At 35.5% G+C, this 23,410-nt stretch overlaps 1 protein-coding gene across 7 annotated transcripts in view; it reads right to left on the bottom strand.

Moving 5' to 3' along the window:
- LRRK2 (leucine rich repeat kinase 2) overlaps nt 1–23,410 on the bottom strand; it is a 63,183-nt gene that overhangs the window by 14,728 nt on the left and 25,045 nt on the right. For 4 of the 7 annotated variants that reach the window (XM_021539114.4, XM_021539110.4, XM_085570064.1 and 1 more), the window contains 24 exons: nt 22,270–22,398; nt 22,015–22,185; nt 20,525–20,780; nt 20,125–20,313; nt 18,600–18,721; nt 17,769–17,838; nt 17,100–17,320; nt 16,319–16,569; nt 15,038–15,186; nt 13,240–13,357; nt 12,040–12,226; nt 11,466–11,647; nt 10,724–10,953; nt 9,609–9,736; nt 8,374–8,592; nt 6,017–6,218; nt 5,307–5,395; nt 4,584–4,771; nt 3,486–3,640; nt 2,417–2,563; nt 2,072–2,263; nt 1,206–1,352; nt 770–870; nt 410–600 (listed from right to left, as the gene is read on the bottom strand). In XM_021539114.4, coding sequence (XP_021394789.2) covers nt 410–600; nt 770–870; nt 1,206–1,352; nt 2,072–2,263; nt 2,417–2,563; nt 3,486–3,640; nt 4,584–4,771; nt 5,307–5,395; nt 6,017–6,218; nt 8,374–8,592; nt 9,609–9,736; nt 10,724–10,953; nt 11,466–11,647; nt 12,040–12,226; nt 13,240–13,357; nt 15,038–15,186; nt 16,319–16,569; nt 17,100–17,320; nt 17,769–17,838; nt 18,600–18,721; nt 20,125–20,313; nt 20,525–20,780; nt 22,015–22,185; nt 22,270–22,398 — 4,034 coding nt within the window. The remainder of the gene's footprint in view (nt 1–409; nt 601–769; nt 871–1,205; nt 1,353–2,071; nt 2,264–2,416; nt 2,564–3,485; nt 3,641–4,583; nt 4,772–5,306; nt 5,396–6,016; nt 6,219–8,373; nt 8,593–9,608; nt 9,737–10,723; nt 10,954–11,465; nt 11,648–12,039; nt 12,227–13,239; nt 13,358–15,037; nt 15,187–16,318; nt 16,570–17,099; nt 17,321–17,768; nt 17,839–18,599; nt 18,722–20,124; nt 20,314–20,524; nt 20,781–22,014; nt 22,186–22,269; nt 22,399–23,410) is intronic. The other 3 variants (XM_021539111.4, XM_085570062.1, XM_085570063.1) reach the window with 3 other exon arrangements.

Here is a 23,410-nt window from a genome sequence, read left to right as displayed (position 1 = left end):
ACTGATAGTTTGAAAAATGCATCTTAGAACCTTAAGCTTAACTCTCTTGGCAGGTTTTGTCATTTTAAAGTCACACTGCAATGAGGTGAGGTGATTAATGGACTTTCAGAACTTGAATAAGCACTAAATTAATTTCTATGACGTTTCAGTAAGAAATCAGTAAGACAGCCACATGGAAATTACACCCAGAGACTTGCAATTTCTCTACTGATATGAGCATCATTCATTAACAGGAAAAAAAACCCAGGTAACTAAATACATATGAGCCAATCAACCATAAAAACACAAGCATTTGTCTGACCCAGGAAATATTCTGCTTGAAATGTGAGAGAACAGAAGCTTTTCATTTGCAGAATATAATCTTTGAAGCTATATCCTGTTTTTAAAACCATGCAGAAATCACATTTACCTTAAGCCATCTGCTACATGGAGAGCTATCCTGTGCTGAAGTGTTCTAGTTAAACTTGCATTGTCCTGTTGAAGCAAACGATCAAGAGATCCTTTGAGGGCCAATTCCATCACCAGCATCCGGGGACGGACTGCAGCAGCCAGCAAAGACACCAAACTGGGATGGTGGAGGTGACAAAGCACTGCAAGCTCCTGTAAAATGTAAAATCAGATGAAATAGTGCAGAAAGCATAATCTCTACATCTGAAGTAAACTGAGAATATTTTAGAGTGAGGACTTGCAATTTACTTAAACTTTTAAAACTCTTCACAAGGGTCGTATTCCAAGAGCAGCTCTACAGAAAAAAGGCAGTACTTCTTACTTGTCTTAGGAGCCTGAGGGAAGTATGTTTATTGAAAATCTTCACAGCAACCTCTTCACCACCATAGGATGCACGGTACACAGATCCAAACCCACCATCACCTTTTGAATAATAACATTGAAGAGTATTACTAAAAAAGGGATAACAGCCATTTCTCAAAAACAAGAGCTGAAAGGGTTCAGTTTTAAAATATGTGGATCATCTGGTGTGTTAAGATTCATGATCAGTAAACTAAGCACATAAAAACCAGTGTCCTAATGCACAAATTAATGGAAAATTCAAAACTCAATAACCTGAAATTCAGAATACCTTAAAATAATATATTTCTTCAGAAAATAAATCTCTAAAATGCTTTTTGTATGTTACAGAATTGACATCAATAGATTTGCTTACATAATCTCTATAAAAAAACCCAACCCTACAAAATAATGCTTACCCAAGAGAAATTCAGGAGCTTCATCAAATTCCAGGTCATCATTGTTCAACATAATATTTCTAGGCAAATCAGCCAGTATCAGATCAGGAGCAATCTGAGCAATTGGAATGGTCTGTCTTGGTTGATCTGGATTTACCAAAAGGTCACCTAAGAAAACCAAAAAAGAAAATGAAAAAAAAAAAAAAAGGTATCATTGTAAAAGCACTGACAGGCATGAGGATCTCTGAGAATGCATTAAATCAATGTACCTAAAATTAGATTAATATACGTACTTATACACACACACACACACACACATATATATATGCATGCACACAGACATACATACTAATTGAGTTTGCCACTCAAATTCTTGGCTCTTACATGTTTAATTATTTTCAAGGTTCTATATATGTACCTATCAAATGTGAAAAAAAATTGCTGCAATGTAACACTAACCAAGAGATCGTTTTTCTGTCTGCAAAATGAAAGAATGCTGTTAGTATGTAGAATGCCATACTGAATATTGTCTTTTAAATTACTGTGCTATGTGATCCAACCAAGAGATCAAATATTAGTTTTCCTACCTGCTGGATTCAGTTCCAAGATTGAACCTGCATTATCAGTATTATGACAAAATAATTCTTTCCATTATTGCTATTTTTATATAACCACACAGAGTAGATGCAATCTGCCTCATATTCTATTCTTAAAAATACTAGACAGCTCTGATATAAAAAACCCCAAATTGCTTTTGACTTACATTGTGGTTTTTTCCTTATGAAAATGAAGCATTTTTAAATAACATGAAATACCCAAATGTTATAAAGGGGATGTTGTACAGTATTTGTATACCTCTATATACCTCAAATGACATAAATATATACCTTCTTCAGCCTTTCTAAGCAAGTCATCAAGTAGTATTTTTTGGTGTTCTTCACCATCTTGAAAGCTGTACAGAGCCCATTTCTTCAACAGTGTTTCCCCTTCACCACAAACATCTATTTCCAACAAACCTGGAAACCATTCTTCCATAAGAGAATCTATGTGATCCACAACTTGCCCCAAAAGAATGCACCCTTTAAGAAACAAAAAGAGGGAAATTACAGACCCAATTTGCCATACTTTCAATTGCCAAGATAAACTCTATATTCCAAAGGCAAAAGCACAACAAACCAAAATGCCAAGCTGCAATCAAACTGGAGCAAAATTCAGGCTCAGGAATAATTAACCTTTTCTGCAAGAAGGTGCTGTAATTTTCAAAAAACTGTCTGGGTTGTTGTCAAATACTGCTGATTCCACTAAACAATAAGCTTCAGGGGACCAATTCAAATAGATGCCTTGTCTCCAGTACATTCTGTTAGGACGAAGAGCTCGCTCTAGAAAACACAAAATTAGATTAAAAGTCTGATCTCCAATATGAATGTCAATTTTAAAATATTCAGAATAATTCATGGTACTTCGAATATGTAATTATGATTGTAGGGTTATACTCACCCAAATAACAAACAAAATAAAGGCTACAACCTTGCAGGCAGCACAGCCCCACAAAAACTAAATATATGACAACTTGTGTTCAGTTCTAGAAGGCATCCCCACAAACTATAAGTATCTAACCAGATGGTAAGTCATGCAGCAGGTAGGCATTACAGAAATGCTTAGTTACATTCAGGTTCAAGCACAGAGTATCTCAGGCAAAATATGAAAAAAAAAGCTGTGATTTAAACTTTTCCTGTCACACACTCATGAAAATAGCAGGATGCAACTGGAATTTGATGCTCAGAAGAAGCTCAAATGCCAGGACATCAGGCATTTATAAGGGATACTTGTAGAGTACTACCATGTGAAAGCATGGAATTCTTGGAAAAAAAGTAAAGACACATCCCCTCTTTCTTATAAAAGCAATGCTTTGAAACTTAAATAATGGGATAATTAAATAATGGGAGAATTGCTTAAGAAAAGCAATTTGCTTTTCTGTGTGGAAGACATATCCCTTCCTGTATTCTTTGTGGAAGCAAAGAGCAGTAAGCATAAAGATTTCCCCTGTCTCTAGCATGTGAAGGAAAGAAATGGACCACTTAGAACCTTCACTTTCTTTTGCACACAACTGCAAAATCAGGCACTGTCTGTTCCTGAATACTTCTAAATTACAAAAATGACCACTGTCTTTTTCTTACATTTATGAAGTGTTTAGAATTTAGCAAAAGAAAAACAGTGTTGGAGACTAAAGCTTTAATGTGCAGATGTTGGCATTCGAGGCAAACTTGCACACTATTCCTTTTGAAGATAAATATTTGTTACCTCTTCCTGATAGCATGTAAGGTGATATCTCGAGCAATCTGTTGATGAGCCTGGACCAAAATCCCATAGGGAAATATGGCATCTCATAAAGCCTGATGATAATTTCTGAATTTTCACAGTGGGGAAGTTCTATAACAGGCCTGTGATCAGACAAGCTGAAAGAAGAAAAATATTAACACAGTATTTGATGATGTACTATATCTGAGTTTATGACATATATTATTTGTAATGTAAAATGCATTATTTATTAATGAATGCATGATTCAGATGGTCAGGGAGCTAACATATAGTGTCTGTGTTTATTATGCTTGCTTGTGTCAAAGTGAAGTTCTGACTGTAATTTAAACCCAACAACACCTCACTAATGCATCATTAGATATTTAATGCAAATATGAGAAAAATCTGAGACATACATAAGGCAGGTAAGACATTCAGATAAAATTTTCCTATTCCAGGGTTTTGAAGGACATAAAAATCCTAATCAGTGCAGCCACACAACACTCTCCACTTGGCAATGTAAACATTACTAAACACATTACGGAAATCTGTAACTGAGGCAGAGAAACTAAGTTATCTGCTTCAGATAAAACAAAAATACCACATTCAGAGTCATAACACTTTTTTTGTCGCCACATTAAGTATCTACACTTTTTGAAGGAGATAGTGCCTCTGAGTAACCTGTTGGTGGTTCTCACTTCACACAAATAGGTTATGGAAATATTTTGTTATCCTTTATATTGCAATAAATATCTGTAATGCTGGCACACTACTGTGAAGCTAAATTATAACCTCCTTGCTGTAGTCTTGAAGCATGGTAACTGTAAAAGAAGTACTATCCTCATAAAGTATTCTATCATTTAAAGTTTCCATTTACCCACCATGCTGATACAACATAAGCTTTATCCGCTACAAGATCAGCTTTTCTCTTCTGAAAGCATATAATAAAATGTAATATACAAAGAGTATGTCATGCTTTAATGTACCAAATTGCTCTGATGATCAGTGAAACTAGTTAGCCTGATGGGAGGTTTCAATTTTGATTTATCTCTATTTTGAAAATATTTTGGCTGTCATTTGTGGGTTTAGCTGATTACTTACCTGCTTGGGATTAGTAGTTGGTCCTCTCCTAATGGCAAAGCAATCTGAAACTTTTCCAGAAGCTTAAAGTATTGCGACATATAGATTTTAGGGAACTTGCTCTTCTTCAAAAGGAATTTTTCCACATCTGAACGCTTTACAATTCCCTTAGGGTATTTAGAAGAGCCTTCTACTTTCACCATCAGAATCTTTTGAAAAAAGCAAAACAATTTTAGGTGTTTCTGAATATATACAATAAATTTTTAGAGTGTTTCTAGATCAGCATTTCAATGATGGTCTCACTCAAACAGTCAGTCTGCTCCTTTCCCATTCCATCTTCATCTTCACTCACTTATCTCTGCCATCTGTACCTAGCATACAATTAAAATTCTTTCCCCCTTCTTACAGCCTTTAGCCCAAAGTTGCAGCTTTCATCCCAACCTGTGGCAACATATTGCAGGATTACCTTGCATCCATGGGGCTTTTCTATTCTACATGTATTCTTGTGTCTGTTGCAGTTTAAATTATATCGGACATTGCAATGTAAGAACAGACAAGCAATGACACAGTTGTCCAGAAAGCAATAGAAACAGAAAGAACCAGGTAAAAAAATGTGGTCCTTGAGAAAATTCTAGATCATAAAACAATAAAGAAATGTTGAAAAAGGAACACTGATGAGTTACAGTGCCTTTAGACAGGAGAAAATGTACTGTAAATGTATACACAAAAATTGTTCAGTCTGACCTGTGCCATGATTTTACACAGCCACTTCGGATCTACGAAATACAGATCTCTTAGCTGTAGTGCTGGATCTTGGAAATGAAGGAGAACACCTGCACAAAGAATACTGGAATAAGCAATGCATTACTCAAGATCAATATTAAGCAAAATAAGCACTCCATTCTGGGCTGTTTTTATTATATGACTTGACGTAAACAATTTGAATAATAAGTACAGCTATATTGATGTCAATATCTCAGAACAGTATAGTGCAAGCACAGCATGCTTAGCTTTACCTTTATTTTCAGACTTTTTGTTAGATTTTTAATCTGACTTACTTTTTTGCTAAGATCTGTGTGGTTTATTATTTAATCTTAGGAAGTCAGTACTGCACTGAGATAAGCTGTTATATGTGTTCCTCTAACCACTATTCTATTTGAGTGATTGGAGCAATTGCATCTTTTTTCAGCCATGTACTGCCAAACCAGCAGTAGAATGTTTTCAAGGAGGAGTAAGAGAGAACAACAGATATAAACTGTTACAGTCCTGATCCTTCACGCTGTGGAATTCCCTTCCAAATAATTTGGTTTAACAAACTAATGTTACCTAAGCTTAGACACCTCAGCTTACCATTTTGTGGCAACCTTGTGAAAGACTTAAAAACGTGTACAGATCTGTCAGCTGCAGATTTACAATGAAGTGCTAACAAACACACATTGAAGAGACTATTTTACCTGATTCATTCAGAAAGTGAATTGCATGAGGGAGTTCATTTTCATCCAGTTGTAACTGGCCTTCTTGTACCAGTTCCAGCAAACGTTTCTGATCAATTACAGGAAATTCCACTGGGACATTTTTACGTTCCAGCAAAATTCTCTTTTCCAGCTCCAGGTAGCTGTCAGGAATTAGCTGACCAACCACTGGCTGATCTCTGATCTATAAAATTAGGAATAATCTTAAATGTATTAATTTATTCATGTGAAATGCAGAAAATAAAACTAGGATATAAAGTGTCTGTGCACTCAATAGTAGCAGAAAGGAACAAAACCACTTATTTATTGACTAACATGGCTCCTGAAAGTTAAATGTAAGTAATTATTCTTTCAGAATTGTAATGTCTTTCTATAAATAACTACTCAGAAAATAAAATATTTCCATATTACTTGTACATAAAAAATAATTGAGGTCTCTCAGAAGATGCTGTTTCAAAGAGAAGCTTTGGTTCAAAGTAAAAGGAAAATATCACAATATAAGCAGATTATATTATACATCTTCAGTTAACACAATGCAATAGAAAAATTAATAAAAAAATACTATATTTCTTGTAATATATAATATCTTTAACCATGTCTTTAGGGAAACTGAGGGTAAGAGGGTAGTAGCTCAATTAAAAGTCTCCACTGCTGGCATTTAGTGGACAAGAGTATAGAATGAAATAAATTGAGCCACATGAGTGACACAAACAGGTGCTTTGTGCCTGTTTCCTGAGCCTCCATTCCTTCCTGCAGACACCCTTTGATATTTGGTAATCACTAGTACCCAGTCAGGTTTTCCTTTCTCCATGCATGCTGACCTACTAACTTTTTTGAGGAAATGGGAAACAACTTTCCCAATATTTACAAACTGGCTTCTTAAATGTAATCTTTCGCTCACCAATGTACTGTGATGTTTTTAATGTGTCGAAAATATAATTGGTACCTCGTGCAGATGAAATTAATGCCTTGTGTAATTTCAAAGACTTTGGAGTACTTGATGACAATGCTGAATACTTCACTAAAGTTGTCTAATCTCTAAACAGACACCTTGGAACATTCCTTTCACAAACTACCTATATCATTTATGGTAGCTACCTCATTTCTTTCAGACCACCTTACATCTGTGTAGAAGTTTAAACATCAGTTTAAGTCCTAGTCTCAAGAGATGCAGACATTAAAGGAACAACATTTTTCAAAAAGCAGAACTTCTCTTGGGGTGTTGAGTAAATATGGTGAGACACAGAGCCACATAAAAACACCAGCTCAATTCATGCCTACTGGATGTATGAGAAGAAGAATTAACCCATTTCACTTGAAGAGGGCACCTCCTTGCCATTTAGGACTGGTTAGCTGTTCCTTGCACTGTGGAATGAAGTTTGGGAGATTTTGGATATGGCTAAGATGCTAATTCCTGAGAGAAACAAGAGAGGTGTGTACACCTTAACTCATTAGTAGCACCACTGGTGTGAGGCCAGTCATAAACACATAATTTGCCCTATAAAATCTTCCAAGCAATCATTCAAAAGAAATTTGGGTTCTGTTATGATTTATGAAGCTCTTATTGATTTTTATGGAGCTCTTACTGATTTAAGTAGCACAGAACATCACCTTTTATCTTTAATGTGTTATGACATGTATGAAAAATGTGTTGTTGCATAAATTAAAAGAAAAAGAAGTGCGTTATTTTTGTTACAGATAAGATTCTGCCTTTCTATGAGCTCTGTGCCTGGGCTGGGCTCTTCATTTACACTTATGGCTTCATGCTGTGGCTGAGGATAGAGCAGGGAATGAGTTGGGATGACTTTGGACACAACAGAAATACAAGTGCAGATATGCCAATCTGGGAGGATCACAGTCCACAGGATATTCCCTTCCTGCTTTAATTCACTTTCCTCTTTATAGAAATAGTTTCATGCTATGTAAACTGAAATCAGTAATTGGGAAAACAGTTGGTTTTCACAAACCACAACATGATATTTCCTGTCCCCTGAAATCTTGCAATACTTCCTGATGCCGCCCAAGAAACCAAGGTTTCAATTAAATTTCTTTGTAAGACAAAGATGGCTCATTTTTAATTAAATACTTGATATATGGCCCTAGTGCTTGAAAACAGAACTTAGTTGGTATGTTTATTAAGTTGAATTTTTGGGAAGAAAATCAAATTAAAACAAACCTGGCAATCTTCCTTCATCATTTTGCTGTGTGTAACATTTTATAGAAGGCAAGATGACTTTGCTATCACACAGGAATTTATTTAATTATGTATTAATGTTCAAAAATGTATTCACTTAAGTAAAGCAAGGATATTTTCAACATTAAAACAATATATAGCTTACCTTGAAGTGAAGACTCTCCTTTATGATGATTTTCCGAAGCCTGATAATGGAATCAGATTCTTCTGTAGCATTGACAAAGTGGTAATCCTGGATTGCTGGGAAGCCTCGCTTGTTCAACAGCTCTCTTGTAATTTTACTCATGCAGGCCTTACGTTGCATTTCATCAGAAATATCCAAATGAGTGCCAACAAGAATGACAGGGGATGTTGATGCTCGAGCCTGTTAGTGAGATCCATACTATTGATTAACTCAATAGCAAATGTTGATTTTAGTATTTTATATTCACATAAAATGTGAGCAATTAAGTCAAACATTGAGAGAGCTGTCTCCTTCAAAAGAGAAATATTAAAAAACCCAGCTTTTTCTAAAAGGAAAGAGTGTGCATCTGTATTTCATTCTTTGCAGATTAACACTATTGGCAGTAAAATAGAGAGACATTATTTGTTAAGAACATCCAACAAAATGGAAAAGCCAAAAGAAATGGTACTTTGCTAGCTGTCATTGGAGCAGGGCAGCAGTGAAACATCAGCAGGTACTGCACAGCAAAGGAGAACACATCAGAAGTGATTTTCATCAACACTAAACTGACTGCAGTGCTGTGTCCTATATCACTGCCCAAGGTGAAAAAGTGGAAAAGACAAGAACAGTAAACAAACTCTTTATGTGAGTGTATTTCCCAGTCATGGCTAAGAAGCCTACAAAAAGAAAAGACAAGTAATGCTCACTCATCATGTAATGGCCCCATAAATGGAGATAAATACTTAGAAAAATGACAAACACACAGGCAGATTCTCTAATTCCTATTAATAATAGGATACTAAGCACACACTTAATAGCATGATTGCAAGCCTATATCTAGTCAGTTTTAAATTAGTCTAATTCTAATTTCCCCAAAATTTATACTGGTGTAAAAGAAAAATACAAATTTAACTCATTATTTCTTTAATACTATTCCTTTCTTATTTTTATCAGTAAATTCAAAATATTGCCAAAATATACAAACTATTATTTTGCACATCACTTTGTACAATTTTAAGTCCAAAATAGTGCTGATCATGTCTTTTTGTGTGTAAAATTACTGTCATATCCAATACATGATGTATTTCAGCTCTTGCTTAATATTACTGTTACTTTTTGAAGAATGTTTTTCTTCTTCCCCTATATAAATATTTATGGTTCATTTTCTGTTCATCTACAGCTCCCTGGAAAGGAGAATTCAATTCTGTATGTCTTACCTTGATGTTAAAAAGCCATGGCTTCATAGCATCCACCTCTGCTTGTCCTTTGCTGAGATCATAAACAGCAAGATACAAAGCCCTCTGGGTCATGAAATGAGGATGGGTGCTGTAGAACTCTTCTTGTCCTAATGATCAAAAATTTCCATTATTTAGTACTTCTTTGACTAAACATCTTCAGATCACAAAAAGGCAGAGGAACACATGTCCCCAGACCACAAGTTCACAAGTGAAATTAGTGTTTGCAGAAATTTATATAAATTGTCAGAAAACCATAAAAACTACAAATTTTAAGAAGGCACTCTGTGATAGCTGATTGATTGAAGTTAGTGTTAGAACACATACACTGGTTTTTATATCAAGTGTAAGATTTAACTGGATAAACACAGTTGCTGCATAGACAACTTAAAAGGTTGTGATTCTTTGAATATTTCAATACTGAATTTCTCCCTCACTCTGTCCTTTTACCTTCTTCTTTTCCTTTCTCCTATACTTTCAGCAACTTCAAAATAAATTCACATAATTAAGCACTTAAAATTACAACTAAAGCTGGACACCCAGCTTGAATGATACTGGTCTGTGCTTATGCAATGTGATGGACTGTATTTGACAGAACTGTTCAAAAATAAATTTTCTATAGCCTAAAATAGCCCTGGATTTTAGAAGTGCTTCTGTACTCCCCCAAACTTAGAAAGTTTTCCAGAAACACAAAGTTCAAAGACTTGTCCTAAGTGCTTTGCTGTCTGTTACCTTATAAACCTGTGATACTACAGAGCCTAGAGAGACCCAGACTACAAAATGGAGAAAGAGAGTTGAATGCAAGATTCTTCTGGTGATTACATGCAGTTTCTTCCTATTCTGAAATGATTATTCTAAGTATTATAGTTGAAATGAGTGGTCAAACCACATTTGGTGATAAGAAATTCTTGAGGCCTTATATTAAATTTGAGGGATTAGCTGCTAATTTACAGAATTCACTCATTTGTAAGTGGTCATTGGACTGTTTGTGATTCTATTGTCCCCAGTTTGAATTACCACAGATTGACTCTAAGAATAAGTAATGCATTAAAATGTTAGAAAAGATAATAGTAAAGGAAAATAAACTCAGGAAATACCTCCAAAGTCCCACACATTTAATATAAGTTCCTTCTTAATTTTGCCTTTCCCTTGAATGATCCAGTCTTTTACATCAATGCCTACTGTAGCTTTTGGAGAGCCCAGTTCTGTTCGTTTGCTTCTCATGAGTTGTTGCAGCAGGGTAGTTTTCCCACTCCCAGTGTTTCCAACAATCATCAGCTTCATTCTGTTATAAGGCACAGCCTTCTTCAGTCGCTGTTGAAGAAATCTGGTAGAAAAAAGTTTGCAAAACTCACAGAAGTGTATAACAGAGAAAAAGACCAACAGAACTCAAGAACAAAGAAAAATCGAGAATCATACAATTTTTGTTTCAAATTTTCAGTATCTGTTTGATATTGCTGTTCTACTCTAATTTCTGGTTTGAAAGCTAAAGTTTAATTCAGAATGTGTCTTTTTTTGCTTTGCAATTATCCCAAAATTGAGCTCTGTGCAGTACACTAGGGAACAAAATAAACATATTACAAATAATTGGTAAGCACCATTTATTGCACAGTTTACAGAAGCATCAAATTCAAGAGATAATACTAGTACGGTCTAAACCACTCTATTTTATCTGTGTGTATTGATAGCATAACCTCCCATAGAGCAGCATGCTGGAGTTCATATGACAAGCCAGCATGTCTTTTCAAAACAACATATTATTTTCTCAATAATTCTCTTTAGTACTGTAAATCCCAAGAAAGCAAACCAGGAATATTCAAGAACAATAGGGCAACAAACCTGATAACGTCTCTGGCTTTGCATCCCACATGCTTGAAGTCTAAATTAAGATGGAGTCCTTCCAAAGGAAGATCCCAGACTTTGGACAGTCTTCCCATTTCATCAGGAAAAAATCTCAGATCAGGATTATGACTTACATCCAGAGAAGTCAAGTTCTCTAGGAAGCCAATCTGAGGAGGAATCTAAATAAAAGAACATTAATTGGGCAACTAAATGTTAAAAAAAAAAAAGAGAACTATGAATACATTAATTATTTAACAGAATTGGGTATTATTTTTACTGCTCTAGTTACTTTTTTTAATAAACAGGCCTAATATCCCACAGTAAGAGAGAAAAGACCTTATAAGTAATTCAGTATACAAACTGATTACATGACACATTCCAAGCAGAAATGCTGAATATAATACAGTGATTTTCCATCACAGAGGAAGGAAATATTTACACTTACATACCATTTCACTAGTACAATGCAATGGTATGAAAGGTGACACAAAAATCAAATGAGCATTGAAAAATTGCATTCAACTGAAAAGCAATTAAATTTTCCTTAGGTAGGTAGAATCTGACACTTTACCTCCTTTAACTTGTTGTGGGAGAGGTGTAGCTTTTCTAGCCTAGACCACGCACATGCTTTTTCACTCAAGTCCAAGACATCTATTTGATTATGATTAAATAACAGCTCCCTTAAATTTAGTGATTTCCAGTGCATCGGTCCAGGCAGGCTTGTGATCTTGTTTTGGCTTAAATCTACTGATCGCAAACTAAAAATGAAAATAAAAAAGAGAGAAGTTAGCAAATGAAAAAATAAAACCCAGATTAGCTGGAACCAAAGAAGTATTAATTTTTAATAAATAAGTAGATTATTTGTCAGAAGAGATGATTTTGTAACTGAGATCCAAATCCAAATAGATCTACTTGTATGCAAATACATGTATGTGCAGAAATTACATAGTTCACCTAGACCTATTGGACAAATATGCTGTTTATGTTACTATGAAACATGAAGCACACCAAAATGCATGCAACACCTTCTTGATTTGTCTGAGCTGGGAGATGTAGAACCTGAAAACTATTTTTTTCAACACATTCATTAAATCTGCTGCTGTGAATGTTAGCATGCTGAAAATGTGCAATATCCATGTTAATTTCATTAATATAAATTCCCAAATCTGTGGATCTGCTCTCTCTGTGGTGCCATCAGCACTCACATCTCCCCATACATATTGGATCACCCCTTCCAAGCACTCCCTCCACAACCTCATCCTAGTGATCTGTTAAAAAAGCAAAAGTCCAATTTTCACATAAGTAATGCTTTGAAAGTATAGCAAAATAAATGTCACATGCATCTCCTTCTGGAGGAAGTGCTTTTCTTTGAGAATAAATATCTCATGTTATTTAGGAAGTGAAAAACTAATCTCAGTAGTCTTGTGCAAAAGTCTGCAGAACTCAAAAAAGAAAAATTGGTGATATATTTTTATTGTTGGTTCCCAGGAAATATGAGATTAATCCTAGTATTCTCAGCAAGATTTGTCAGCTTCAGCTGTCAAGGAATATATTTTCAACAACAGCAATTTGAATCTGAGGAACAGAATTTTTCAGAATCATTAAGAAAATGTGACTAATTAGTCTTCAGTTTAAAAGCTAACAAGTTCTGGATTTAACCAGTGAGGATTCCCTGAAAATCACAGAAATTTCTGCATAACAGCAATTTTGTAATCAGATTTTCTTTATCAAGAACTTGACATTAACATCAATGAATAAAAGAATAACTTACTGTGGTAGAAGAAGAATTGCTTCTGGAACATTAGTAAAACAATTCTGGGATAATTTTAAACTTGTTATGCTGGATGACAAGACAGGTATCTTTTCTAGAGCAGAAAAAGGGGTTAATCCTATGATTTTAAGAATAGTTTAAATTATTTTTAAGACTGGAGTTTAGACAGACTAAAAGGTCAGTCTACTATTTTCATACAAAATATCACCTACCAAAGGCAGAGTTCAAATCATATTTCTTAAAGCTTATTAAAAACTAAACTCACAAAATTAATTAATATATTGGTTTTAACAAATTATACATTGTTACCCTTCATCTCCTAGTGGCATTAAACACCAAAATAATCTTACTTACACTTTACTGTACTGCAAGTATACGAAAGATTCTCATGTGACCAAGGATTTGTTGGGTCTTATTCACCCATTCATTCTGATTCATTCTTATAAAAATGAGTCTAATGGTTCAGCTGTGTTTAATGCAATCCTAAGAGTTAATTACCTTCTGAAATAATGTGACAGTAATTTCTGAATGGAAGATTTTATGTCTTGAAAGAATAAATTCTAACAGTAACTTATGAACTCTCACAGTATAAATGAAAATCTAATTTGTATAATTTTTATTTTGCATAAAGTGATTTTGACACCTTTGCAAAAAATATGCTAAGCCACTGACCCACACTCTGGATGGACTCAATTCAGTTCCTTAACACTGGGTTGTAGTGATCTGCCCTGTGCTACCTGAGCTGTCTGTACAAGGCTTAAAGATCAAACACAGGAGCTATGGAAGATCTGTTTTTTCATGATTCAGGGCATCTCAAATGGCACCTGCATGCAGGTGAACCAAACACTCTCTCTTGTTCTGAAGACAATGCTGAATATAGTGTGGTAGATATTTAATCACAGCATCATTTAGGTTGGAAAAGACCTCTAAGACTATTGTGCCCAACCATTAACCCTATACTGCCAAGTCCGCCACTAAAGGCCTAAAGGCCACATTCACATGTCATTTAAATACCTCCAGAGATGCTGACTCAACCATTTCTCTGTGCAGCCTATTCCAGTGCTTCTTACAATGAAGAAATTTTCCCTAGTATCCAATCTAACCTCCCCAGGCACAACTTGAGGGCATTTTCTCCTGTCCTATTGCCTGTTCCTTGGGAGAAGAGGTTGACCCCACCTGGCTGCAGCCTCCTTTCAGGCAGCTGTGGAGACTGCTAAGGTTCCCCTGCAATGCTCCCCATCAGACGTGCTCTAGACCCATCACCACCTCCTCTGCCCTTCTTTGGATTCACTCCAGCACCTCAACATCTTTCTTGCAGTGAGAAGCCCAAAACTGAACACAGGATTTGAGGTGTGGCCTCACCAGGGCTGAGTGCATGGGACAATCCCTGCCCTGGTCCTGCTGGACACCTACTGCTGGTACAGGCCAGAATGCATCTATGTATTACAGTACACTATTAAACCTGTATTAGTACTAGATTTGCAAGCCAAATCTCAATGATTTTCTCTTCTTTGAACCTTCCTCAACAGTGTGTACAATCTCAAGTACACTCAGACATTTTTACAGCATCCACACGAAATGTAGGAACAGGAGGAGTTAGGTGAGTCAGATCCAATGACTGGAAGCATACTCTATGCATCAAATCAAAAGCTGATGCTTAGGAAACTGTATAAACAAAGACTAGTACTTGTGGTACTACTCTTTTCTGTTCCCCCAAGACTCCAAATGTTGGTGGCAGAGGAATTTTATGATTTGGAATAGTTTCTAGAAGATGAATACTGTTTTTGCAGATACTTACCAAGAATATTCATCCTGGCATTGAACTGCTCCAGTTTTGTACAGCCCATGAAGACATCCTCAGAAAGGGATGAAATACTGTTCTTACTAATGTTTAAAATTTTCAGGTCTTTCAAGCATAGGGGTGAACATAAGCATGAAATTTTGTTTCTGTGATAACAATAAGAAAAAAGACAATCCATGTTTTATTTAGGAACTATTAGGTAAAAGGTGAAAGTAGTGTTGATCTGACAAAGTCATCCTTACACCAGTAAAGCAAAAAGAAAACTTTATCTACACTAAGCCCGACCAGTCAGCAAAAACACTAGTACATGTGGCAACGTGGAATAACATAACTGGTATTAAAATAAGTTTAATTAATTTGGAGACCAAGTGTCAGAATGTATTGCAAGGTTTAATTTTTTGATTACATACTGAAGCTCAATCCCATGCAGGGAGGATTCTTGCATTGGTGAGAGGTTCTGTGTACTAAAAATATGTGTTTGCAATATTACAGAATTACTAACAACAACTAATTTTTTTCAAAAAATAATTCCTGTATGGAATGCAAATCAGGATGAGTATATGATTTTACACAATGTATTCTGGGAAGAAAAACACTAGAAAGAGGAAGAGAAAGATCTCAAAAATACAGAAATAAAAGATCCATCCACTGCTATGCCAGGATAGTATCAATAACAGAGTTCACCGTCTCATTTAGCATGAACTGTAGGAAATGAATGAGACAGTCTCTGCAGTTTACAAAGCTATCACCAATTTAAGAATTCCACATGGGCATGAGTTACCTCACTAAGAAATAGGATAATAAGTGCTGGCAAACAATAAGCTACATGTTTTACCTGTTTCTGTCATATAAAACATACCCATACCAACACCTAAAATTACATTACTGCCACTTCCAGAAAAGCTTTTATGCATATGAAATACAGTGAAAACTGTTTTGTGTATACAGAAAACCTAGTTGAATATGTCAGACTACACAGGTCTGTGGATTAATAGTAATGGCAGCAGAAAGAAACTGAAATACAACTTATTTAGTATGTTAATGAAACAGCAACACTATTAGATTCTATCAAGGTCCAAAGTCATTCTCATATCTTGTACTTTGTAATCCAACTACAAAACCTGTAGGAATTTACACATTTGGAAGACAATGTCAGTGTTTCACCAGAGACTAAGCAACCATTAACATGCGATAAAGGGTCATCATCTCTCTGCATGACAAATCTATCATTTCCTACTATGTTTGTTATGCTACAGTCCATTTACTCATGTTACTCACCCTTCCAGCAAGAGCTGTTCCAGATTTTCAGCAACACTTGTAAGAAATTCAGGAGTGCACACCAGCTGATTGTATGAAAGGTTAAGTTGCTTCAGAGTTGGACATCTGAGGCACGGATCCAAAGCCAAGGAAGGTCCAATGTCATTTCGCGAGATGTCGAGATTTGCAATACAATTCATTTTCAGTAAGTAAGTCGGGAAAGAAGTAAATCGGTTACTGTGCAAATCCAGGTAAGTCAAGCATTTCAAGTTCTGAAATAAAAGGGTAATTTGTGGGTAAAAAGTTAAAAGAAAATATGAATTTATATGTTTGCAACTGAATTATATTTTTATACAAATTATTAATTTATTTATATTTATCTCACACAGAAAAGAAGCAGAAAGTAGCAATCATACCAATGTAACCTATAATATTTCTATGAAAAAATAAAGGGCATTATTCAAAAACAATTAGCTCAATTTAATAAAATTTAAGCTATTAATTGCCTGCAGTTCTCTGTTCCACTGCCACTATTATGCTACTTAATATCACACATCTTAAACCAGTTCTCTGCAGTAAATTACTTAAAACAACCCCATGAAAACACTTTTATTTCTAATTAACATGAATCCACTAAATGAAAGTTGAGTAAATGTATGAGGCATGCCAAAATATACACCCATATTCTTGAGTACTATTGCTATGGATACATTATTACAATATATATTGATTACATTATAAGAGATCAACACTTGATTTTAACTAATTTCAACTTGTGTTACATAAAATTATGTAGAATTACTTCACACAGCTGTTCTGGAATGTTTGTAAGAGCATTTTGGTGGAGCTCCAGTTTCTCAAGGTGTTCCAGATGACTCGTTAAGCAGCTGTTCTGGCTGATGGCATCAATATTCTCCAGCTCATTTGATGAAAGATCTAGTGATTTAATATATTCTTTCTCTGAGATCAATGAAGAAAGACTGTCTGATGGTCTTATATTTGATGACAATTTTGAGACTCCTTCTATTAAAACAAAAATGTGAAAATACCATTATTTAATTTATCACAGGTAAAATTACAATAATTTAGCTGGAAGCTAAAGATGCAGAAGAGAGTGAGTGTTTGGATATTGGTTAAGATCCAAATCCAAGAAGTATTCTATTAAGACACAGAAATTTATAAGACAGTAGGGAAGGGGAAGAGGTGAATGTTTATGCACTACGCAACAGAAGGAGCTTTTGAAAGCTAATAAGGGCAGTCATGAAATTCCATTGCCGACATAAATTATTTGTGGAGCCCAAGAAATAAAAATCGCTATATATGCATTATTTGTACTTTATTGTAGTATTTCCAGAATGTATCCTTCTCTTAAAGAAATATATAATATGCCTCAAATCTTTGCATACTATGTTTGTGAAAGCATTAAGGATTCAAAATCTGTTATATACCTCAAATTGTACAGTTTACTTACTAGGGGATTCATCTGAGAGCAAGAATTTCCGTCTTTGCTTCATTAATGGTTCATAATCTGAGCCAGGTCCCTGCAAAATCCAAGAGAAAAAGCATTTAGGAACATATCCATGTTCTGAAATCATCCAAATTCAGTAAAACTCTTTTTATTGTGATTTCTTTTTATCACAATTTCTTTTTATCAGAGCTTATAGGGGGAACACAAAAAAACTATTATACACTTGAACTCAAAATAACAATAGGTCACATCTTTATAAAACATACTGATTCAGGAAATAGGAAAGAATGGTAGATTTAAAGTGCAGTGGAAGTAGTGCATTTCTGGTAACCCAGAATGATTTTCACTAGGGTGCAGTAATAGGGTGGAGCAGAGTATTACAAAATATAACTTTCACCAGGAAAGCCAGTCTCTCCAGTTTCCTTTACAGTCAATGGAAAGAGACAAGCTCCTTCCAAAGGAATCTGACTTCGATTCCACCAATTTGTCCTCTTATGTCTTAGGCCATCAGTCTCCACTGATAATTACTTATGATCAGCTTCACTAGGGGAAGTTAAGTTTTTGTGACTGGGCCCATGATCCTGTATTTTCATTTGAACACCAGATTGGAAATTTGAACACTTCAAAAGGTTGTCTACTTTTTAGTGATCATAATTTTTTGCTGACATAAACTCATCCACACAGGGCACCAGAACAGAAGGAAACACTGAATGGCAACAGTGAGACAAAGCCCATATGGTTACATGACCTTTCCTGTCACTTGACTATTAACAATTTTGGAGTAGTCTACGTAGGTGGACTTAAAAGCCTGGAATGAGCATGGACCTGACTTACCACAGAGTAGGAATGTCGCAGCAAAGTAGGAGAACCTCTCTGACACGCCATTTCCCTACAATATAAATCAGCAACTGCAATGGAATTGGACTTCTTTTTTGTAAAAAGTGGACCTTCACTCCCTTGAACAAAGGAACACAAATAGTAAAAAATGTATTTAAAGATGAGGCTCAGAATTCAACTGTACTATAGATGCTGACATACAAAGAAGAAATGCATTTCAAAATCATCAATACTGGCAAGATCTCACTGGTCAATTCTGTGTGCAACAGGCAAGAATGTTGTCAGTGTTTTTTAGAGCAGAAGGACCATACTCACTTGACATTCTTCAAGTAGGACCTGCAGGTGGGTTGCAGGACCTGCACTGATGATTTTTGATACAAAATTTCCATTGGGTTGGGATCATGCATGTTTCATAGCACATTTTTCTGCTACTTCAGTGTAAATAACTTTTTAAAATAGAAAAGAGTTGTATTTCAATAGATAAATTTGCACTCCCACATTTATTGAGAATGAAACATCAAATACCACTCTGGATTTGGTGATCTATGAGACATTTGGTGTCATTATCTGGAGACATTTGATGTCCCTTTTCTCAAAGCTACTTTTAAAACTTCCAAAATGACTCCTGCATTTTTTTATGATAACAACATTTCTACATGGGGCAACAAATAGACTATAGAAATTAAAAATGGTGCTGAATGATATAAGGAAAAGAACAAAGCAGAATAAAAAATTTCCTTAGGATTCTCTGATTCCAAAATTCAAATTCTTTATCTATGTTGATTTCAAGTAATCAGCTATTCTAAAACAAGAGCAACATTTGGACAACAAAAAAGATACATTAAAAATTAAGGCTAATTTCATTATTAAGTTGCTGGTGTTTATAGACAGAAACGCTGTCTTTCTATAAGTTAAAGGCATTCAAATGTCCTGGTTGCAAAGAATGGTGTTGGGCTGAACATAAACCTGTCATTTAGACTTTCTGATCAATTAGTTATCTTTGGGATAGGGCTTGTTTCACCTACTTTATTTGTTAATAACATAGTCCTCTGTACCAGATCTGCTTTTAAGAACTTTATTTACAGACTACTGAGGAACAGAGAAGTTTCTAGATCACAATACACCTGACTTCATGATGAGACAAATTGGGCTCTTGAAGCTCTTGCTTTTTGTCAGACAAGGCTTTAAAGGCAGCTCAGAAATAGACAGGAAAAGTCAAAATCTAAATTCAGTTGCAAGAATCTTACTCTTTCTCTCTACGAAAAACTGAATGCATGACAAACTAACTCTAAATGTATAACTGTGTAAAATTCTTCAAGGTCTTAGTTTTGTAGATGAAGCACATACTCACCACAAACTATTTTCCAATGCTACCCCAAACAAAATTTTAGATAGAAGATTTTTTTCTTCATAGGAGGTGTTAAATCTCAAATACAAATAAACAATTGATTTATGGCCATAGTCTAACCCTTGTACATTAGATTTGGATTACAAAAAGAAAAAAAGAAAAGAAAACAATTACCTTCACTATCAATATCATCACTCAAAGGAAAAATACTGTCCACTAATGGGTCAGGTATGAAATTCCAGTCATAGTTTCTGTCCACTCCATCTTCAGACAAGCTTGTGTCAGAGGAGGCTCTTGATCTATCCTCTGAAAGGTTCTTCATCTGGAATTTGAGCACCATCCTTGCCAGTGCAGAACCTGCATCTACAGTGTACAAGAAATGGAAAAGATAAAATAATCTCCAATAAATCCAAGTAGCTTCAAAAAAAACAGAAATAACTTGATTTATTTTCAAAGTTTTGCCGAAGTTTCTATAGTAAGCTGAACGCTATGAAGAGATTCTCAACTGAAAGTCTTCACTGAAAGCACATTCATAGTATCATCGAAAGATATTGATATAAAGATATATACTCACTCTGTTTTCTTGTTTGAGTAAGTTTATCTGGGAACAAAGGAATGAGCCAGGAAGGCTCTAATCTGCCAAAACCAAATCCTCCAAGACAAATACTGCTGTTGGTGACATCAAGGCTAAGCTTCTTTAAGAGCAAGCTGATGATGTGGCTATCTCCTCTCTTTATACTGATGGTCAAAGCACTCCGAACATCCTGCTCTCGAGCACCACTGGCTAGTAACAATTCCACCAATTTAGGATTACTTCCTTTCTCACAAACCTAAGAGAGAAAAGCAATTAGAACAAACCAAGAATATGAAGCATTCAAGTAACACCTCAGACTGCATTAAGATGCTTGTCTCAAATTCAGAGTGACTTTATTTTTAGGATTGTGTCTCTCTCAATTATGCAATTCCTTACTCCTTGAAGCATATGCCTGCCTAAGGTGCCTGAGTACCAATTCCAACTTTCATGCAAGCTTTGCCCAAATTTATCAAATGCTTTAGATCTGCAATTGTAATTTTTTGTCATGAGTGCACACAATTTTCAGGCAGAAATGAATGGTAATTTATCTAGTTTGGTTATTGCATGTGGCCTATTGCAACTCCATTTATTTATCTGTTTAGTGGAAAACAGACACTTAGGGGTTACCATCTGGATATTTAATGAACAGGCAACAATAGTCAGTCTCATCAAGCCTTGCCTAATGATAGTGAGCTCAGCTCTACTGGTAGAGATTGGCCACTTCTCCTGGGCAAGAGGCCACTTCTCCTGGGCACTTCTCCAGTGACAAGAGGACACGGCCTCAAGCTGCTCTAGGGTAGGTTTAGGCTGGACATCAGGAAGAGTATCTTCACTGACAGGGTGGTTAAGCATTGAAACCCTAAGTGGTGGAGTCCCCATCCCTGGAAGTGTCCAACAAACAACTGGATGTGGCACTTAGTGCTCTGGCTTAGTTGACAAGGTGGTGTTCAGACAAAATTTGGGCTTCATTATCATGGAAGTCTTTTCCAACCTTTATGTTTCTATGGTTCAGTAAGCTCCTCCCAATCTCCAAGTCTGCATTACTACACAGACCAGTGATTGTGAGTATTAAAAACATTTTCTAGAAATACTTTCAGTTACATCAATATGTCCACTGAGGTTTGCAAGCACTGATTCACACTCTGTGAATCAGTGATGGTCAGTTCCAAACCCAGCTGTGCTTCATCACCCAGAAAGTTCCACCAAGAGAACTGAACACTTCCTAATTCTCTTCAGGCAGTATTGGTGGGGTTCTCTCAGACTATTTAAAACTTTGACACTGAACCAAAATAAAGAAGTGCTTATGCATATCACTTAAAAAAAATTAAATTCAAAGGTGGTCACAATTATCAAGAAGCACTTGTGGGCATGTGGGAGCAGCATCTCTGTTCTCTGTGTTTTGCCAAATAAATATTTACATGACAACACAAAGGAACCCAAAAGCACAAACTTGTAAGCAATAAAATTGTATATATATTTCCATGTATTACCTGATAGATCAAAGAGTTTGTCTTTGTCTTCTTATTAATATCAGCTCCCAGTAGAAGTAAACATTCAGCCATAATACTATTGTACTCCATACATGCTTTTTCCAGCATTGTATTTTTTAACTCATCATTTTCAGCTATTTTAGCAAAACATCTACAACAGAGGCTTTGAAACTGAATGGGAAGACAAACAATAAAAGTTAAGGAAAAAAAGCACCAACATTTTTCAGCTGTGGAACTGTCAGAGAAAGAAGATACCTGTTGATCTCGCTGGTCAGTGAAACACATAGACATCTGGTAGAAAATGACTGTGTCAAATGACTCATTTACCAGCAGCTTTGCAAAACAAGGTGACAAACCAAGAATTGCCAAGATTGCGTGAAATCCCTAAGAACACAATGAGAACATTGAAAGAAGTACAGTGTTAAAAAGTGTCGCTTTAAAACAGGTCATGCAACAAAATCAAAGTTCAACCAAAAGACTTGTGCTTTAATTTTGTTGTCTTACTTTTAAACATGCAATAGTTAACAAATAGGAGAGGTTTGAGAGAGAAGGCAGGAAATAGCAGGTATCTCTGTTTATATAGCTGTAGTTACATGCTTGTTTAGCAGACCCACTTAAACAGATATTAACTGACACTTTGAAAAGTCAGATGTGCACCATAATATCTGACAACATCCTGCCTGGCAGTGACAAATGTCCTTGTGATTTTCTGAAAGTGTAAAGAGGAAACAATCTCCTTCTAATGATATGGAATGAAGATACATCCCCTATTCCAGTGTGTTGCTCTGTAATCCCTGAATTTAAAAAGAACTATTAGACTAAATAAAAAAATTAACAGGTGTATCTAGTAAGTAAGAAGAAATACAAAATTATCCCATGATTCTGCAAGTAAAGTTCACCTAGAAGGATGAACTGGGTAAATTATGGACTCTTTGTCGAAATCCAATTGAAACTAAATCATTTAAAGCAACTTCCTTATTCCAGCATATTTTTTTATTTCTCTCTACGTTGGTTGCTAAGCTAAATGTGGAAAGGCTGGACAAAAAGCAGCAAAGAAGGGAGGCTGTATTTGCAATATTTACATATTCATCTGAAAGAGAAGTATAGAAACTCTCACAGAAAGCTGATATCATGTGCAAACTCTATCCCACTAGAAAAATGAAACTGGTAGCAAACAGGGAAAACTTCTGAAGCAGAGGAAACAGAACTTTACACAAGGATTAAATGTGTGCTTACAGACAAAGAACTCTCCTTCCATATACAGATGTGGGTCCAAAGTCTGACAGTATTCCAGTAATATCTTTTCTTAAATACAGCATTCCTACCCTAAGCTTAATCCTGGTGGCAAGGCTTGGAATGAAGTCATCTTCTATGACTTCTCAAAGAAGGGCAATCA

This window comes from Lonchura striata, chromosome 1A, assembly GCF_050655825.1.
Source record: "Lonchura striata isolate lonStrDom1 chromosome 1A, ASM5065582v1, whole genome shotgun sequence".
NCBI lineage: Eukaryota > Metazoa > Chordata > Aves > Passeriformes > Estrildidae > Lonchura > Lonchura striata.
This window is presented reverse-complemented; position numbering and strand designations above follow the sequence as displayed.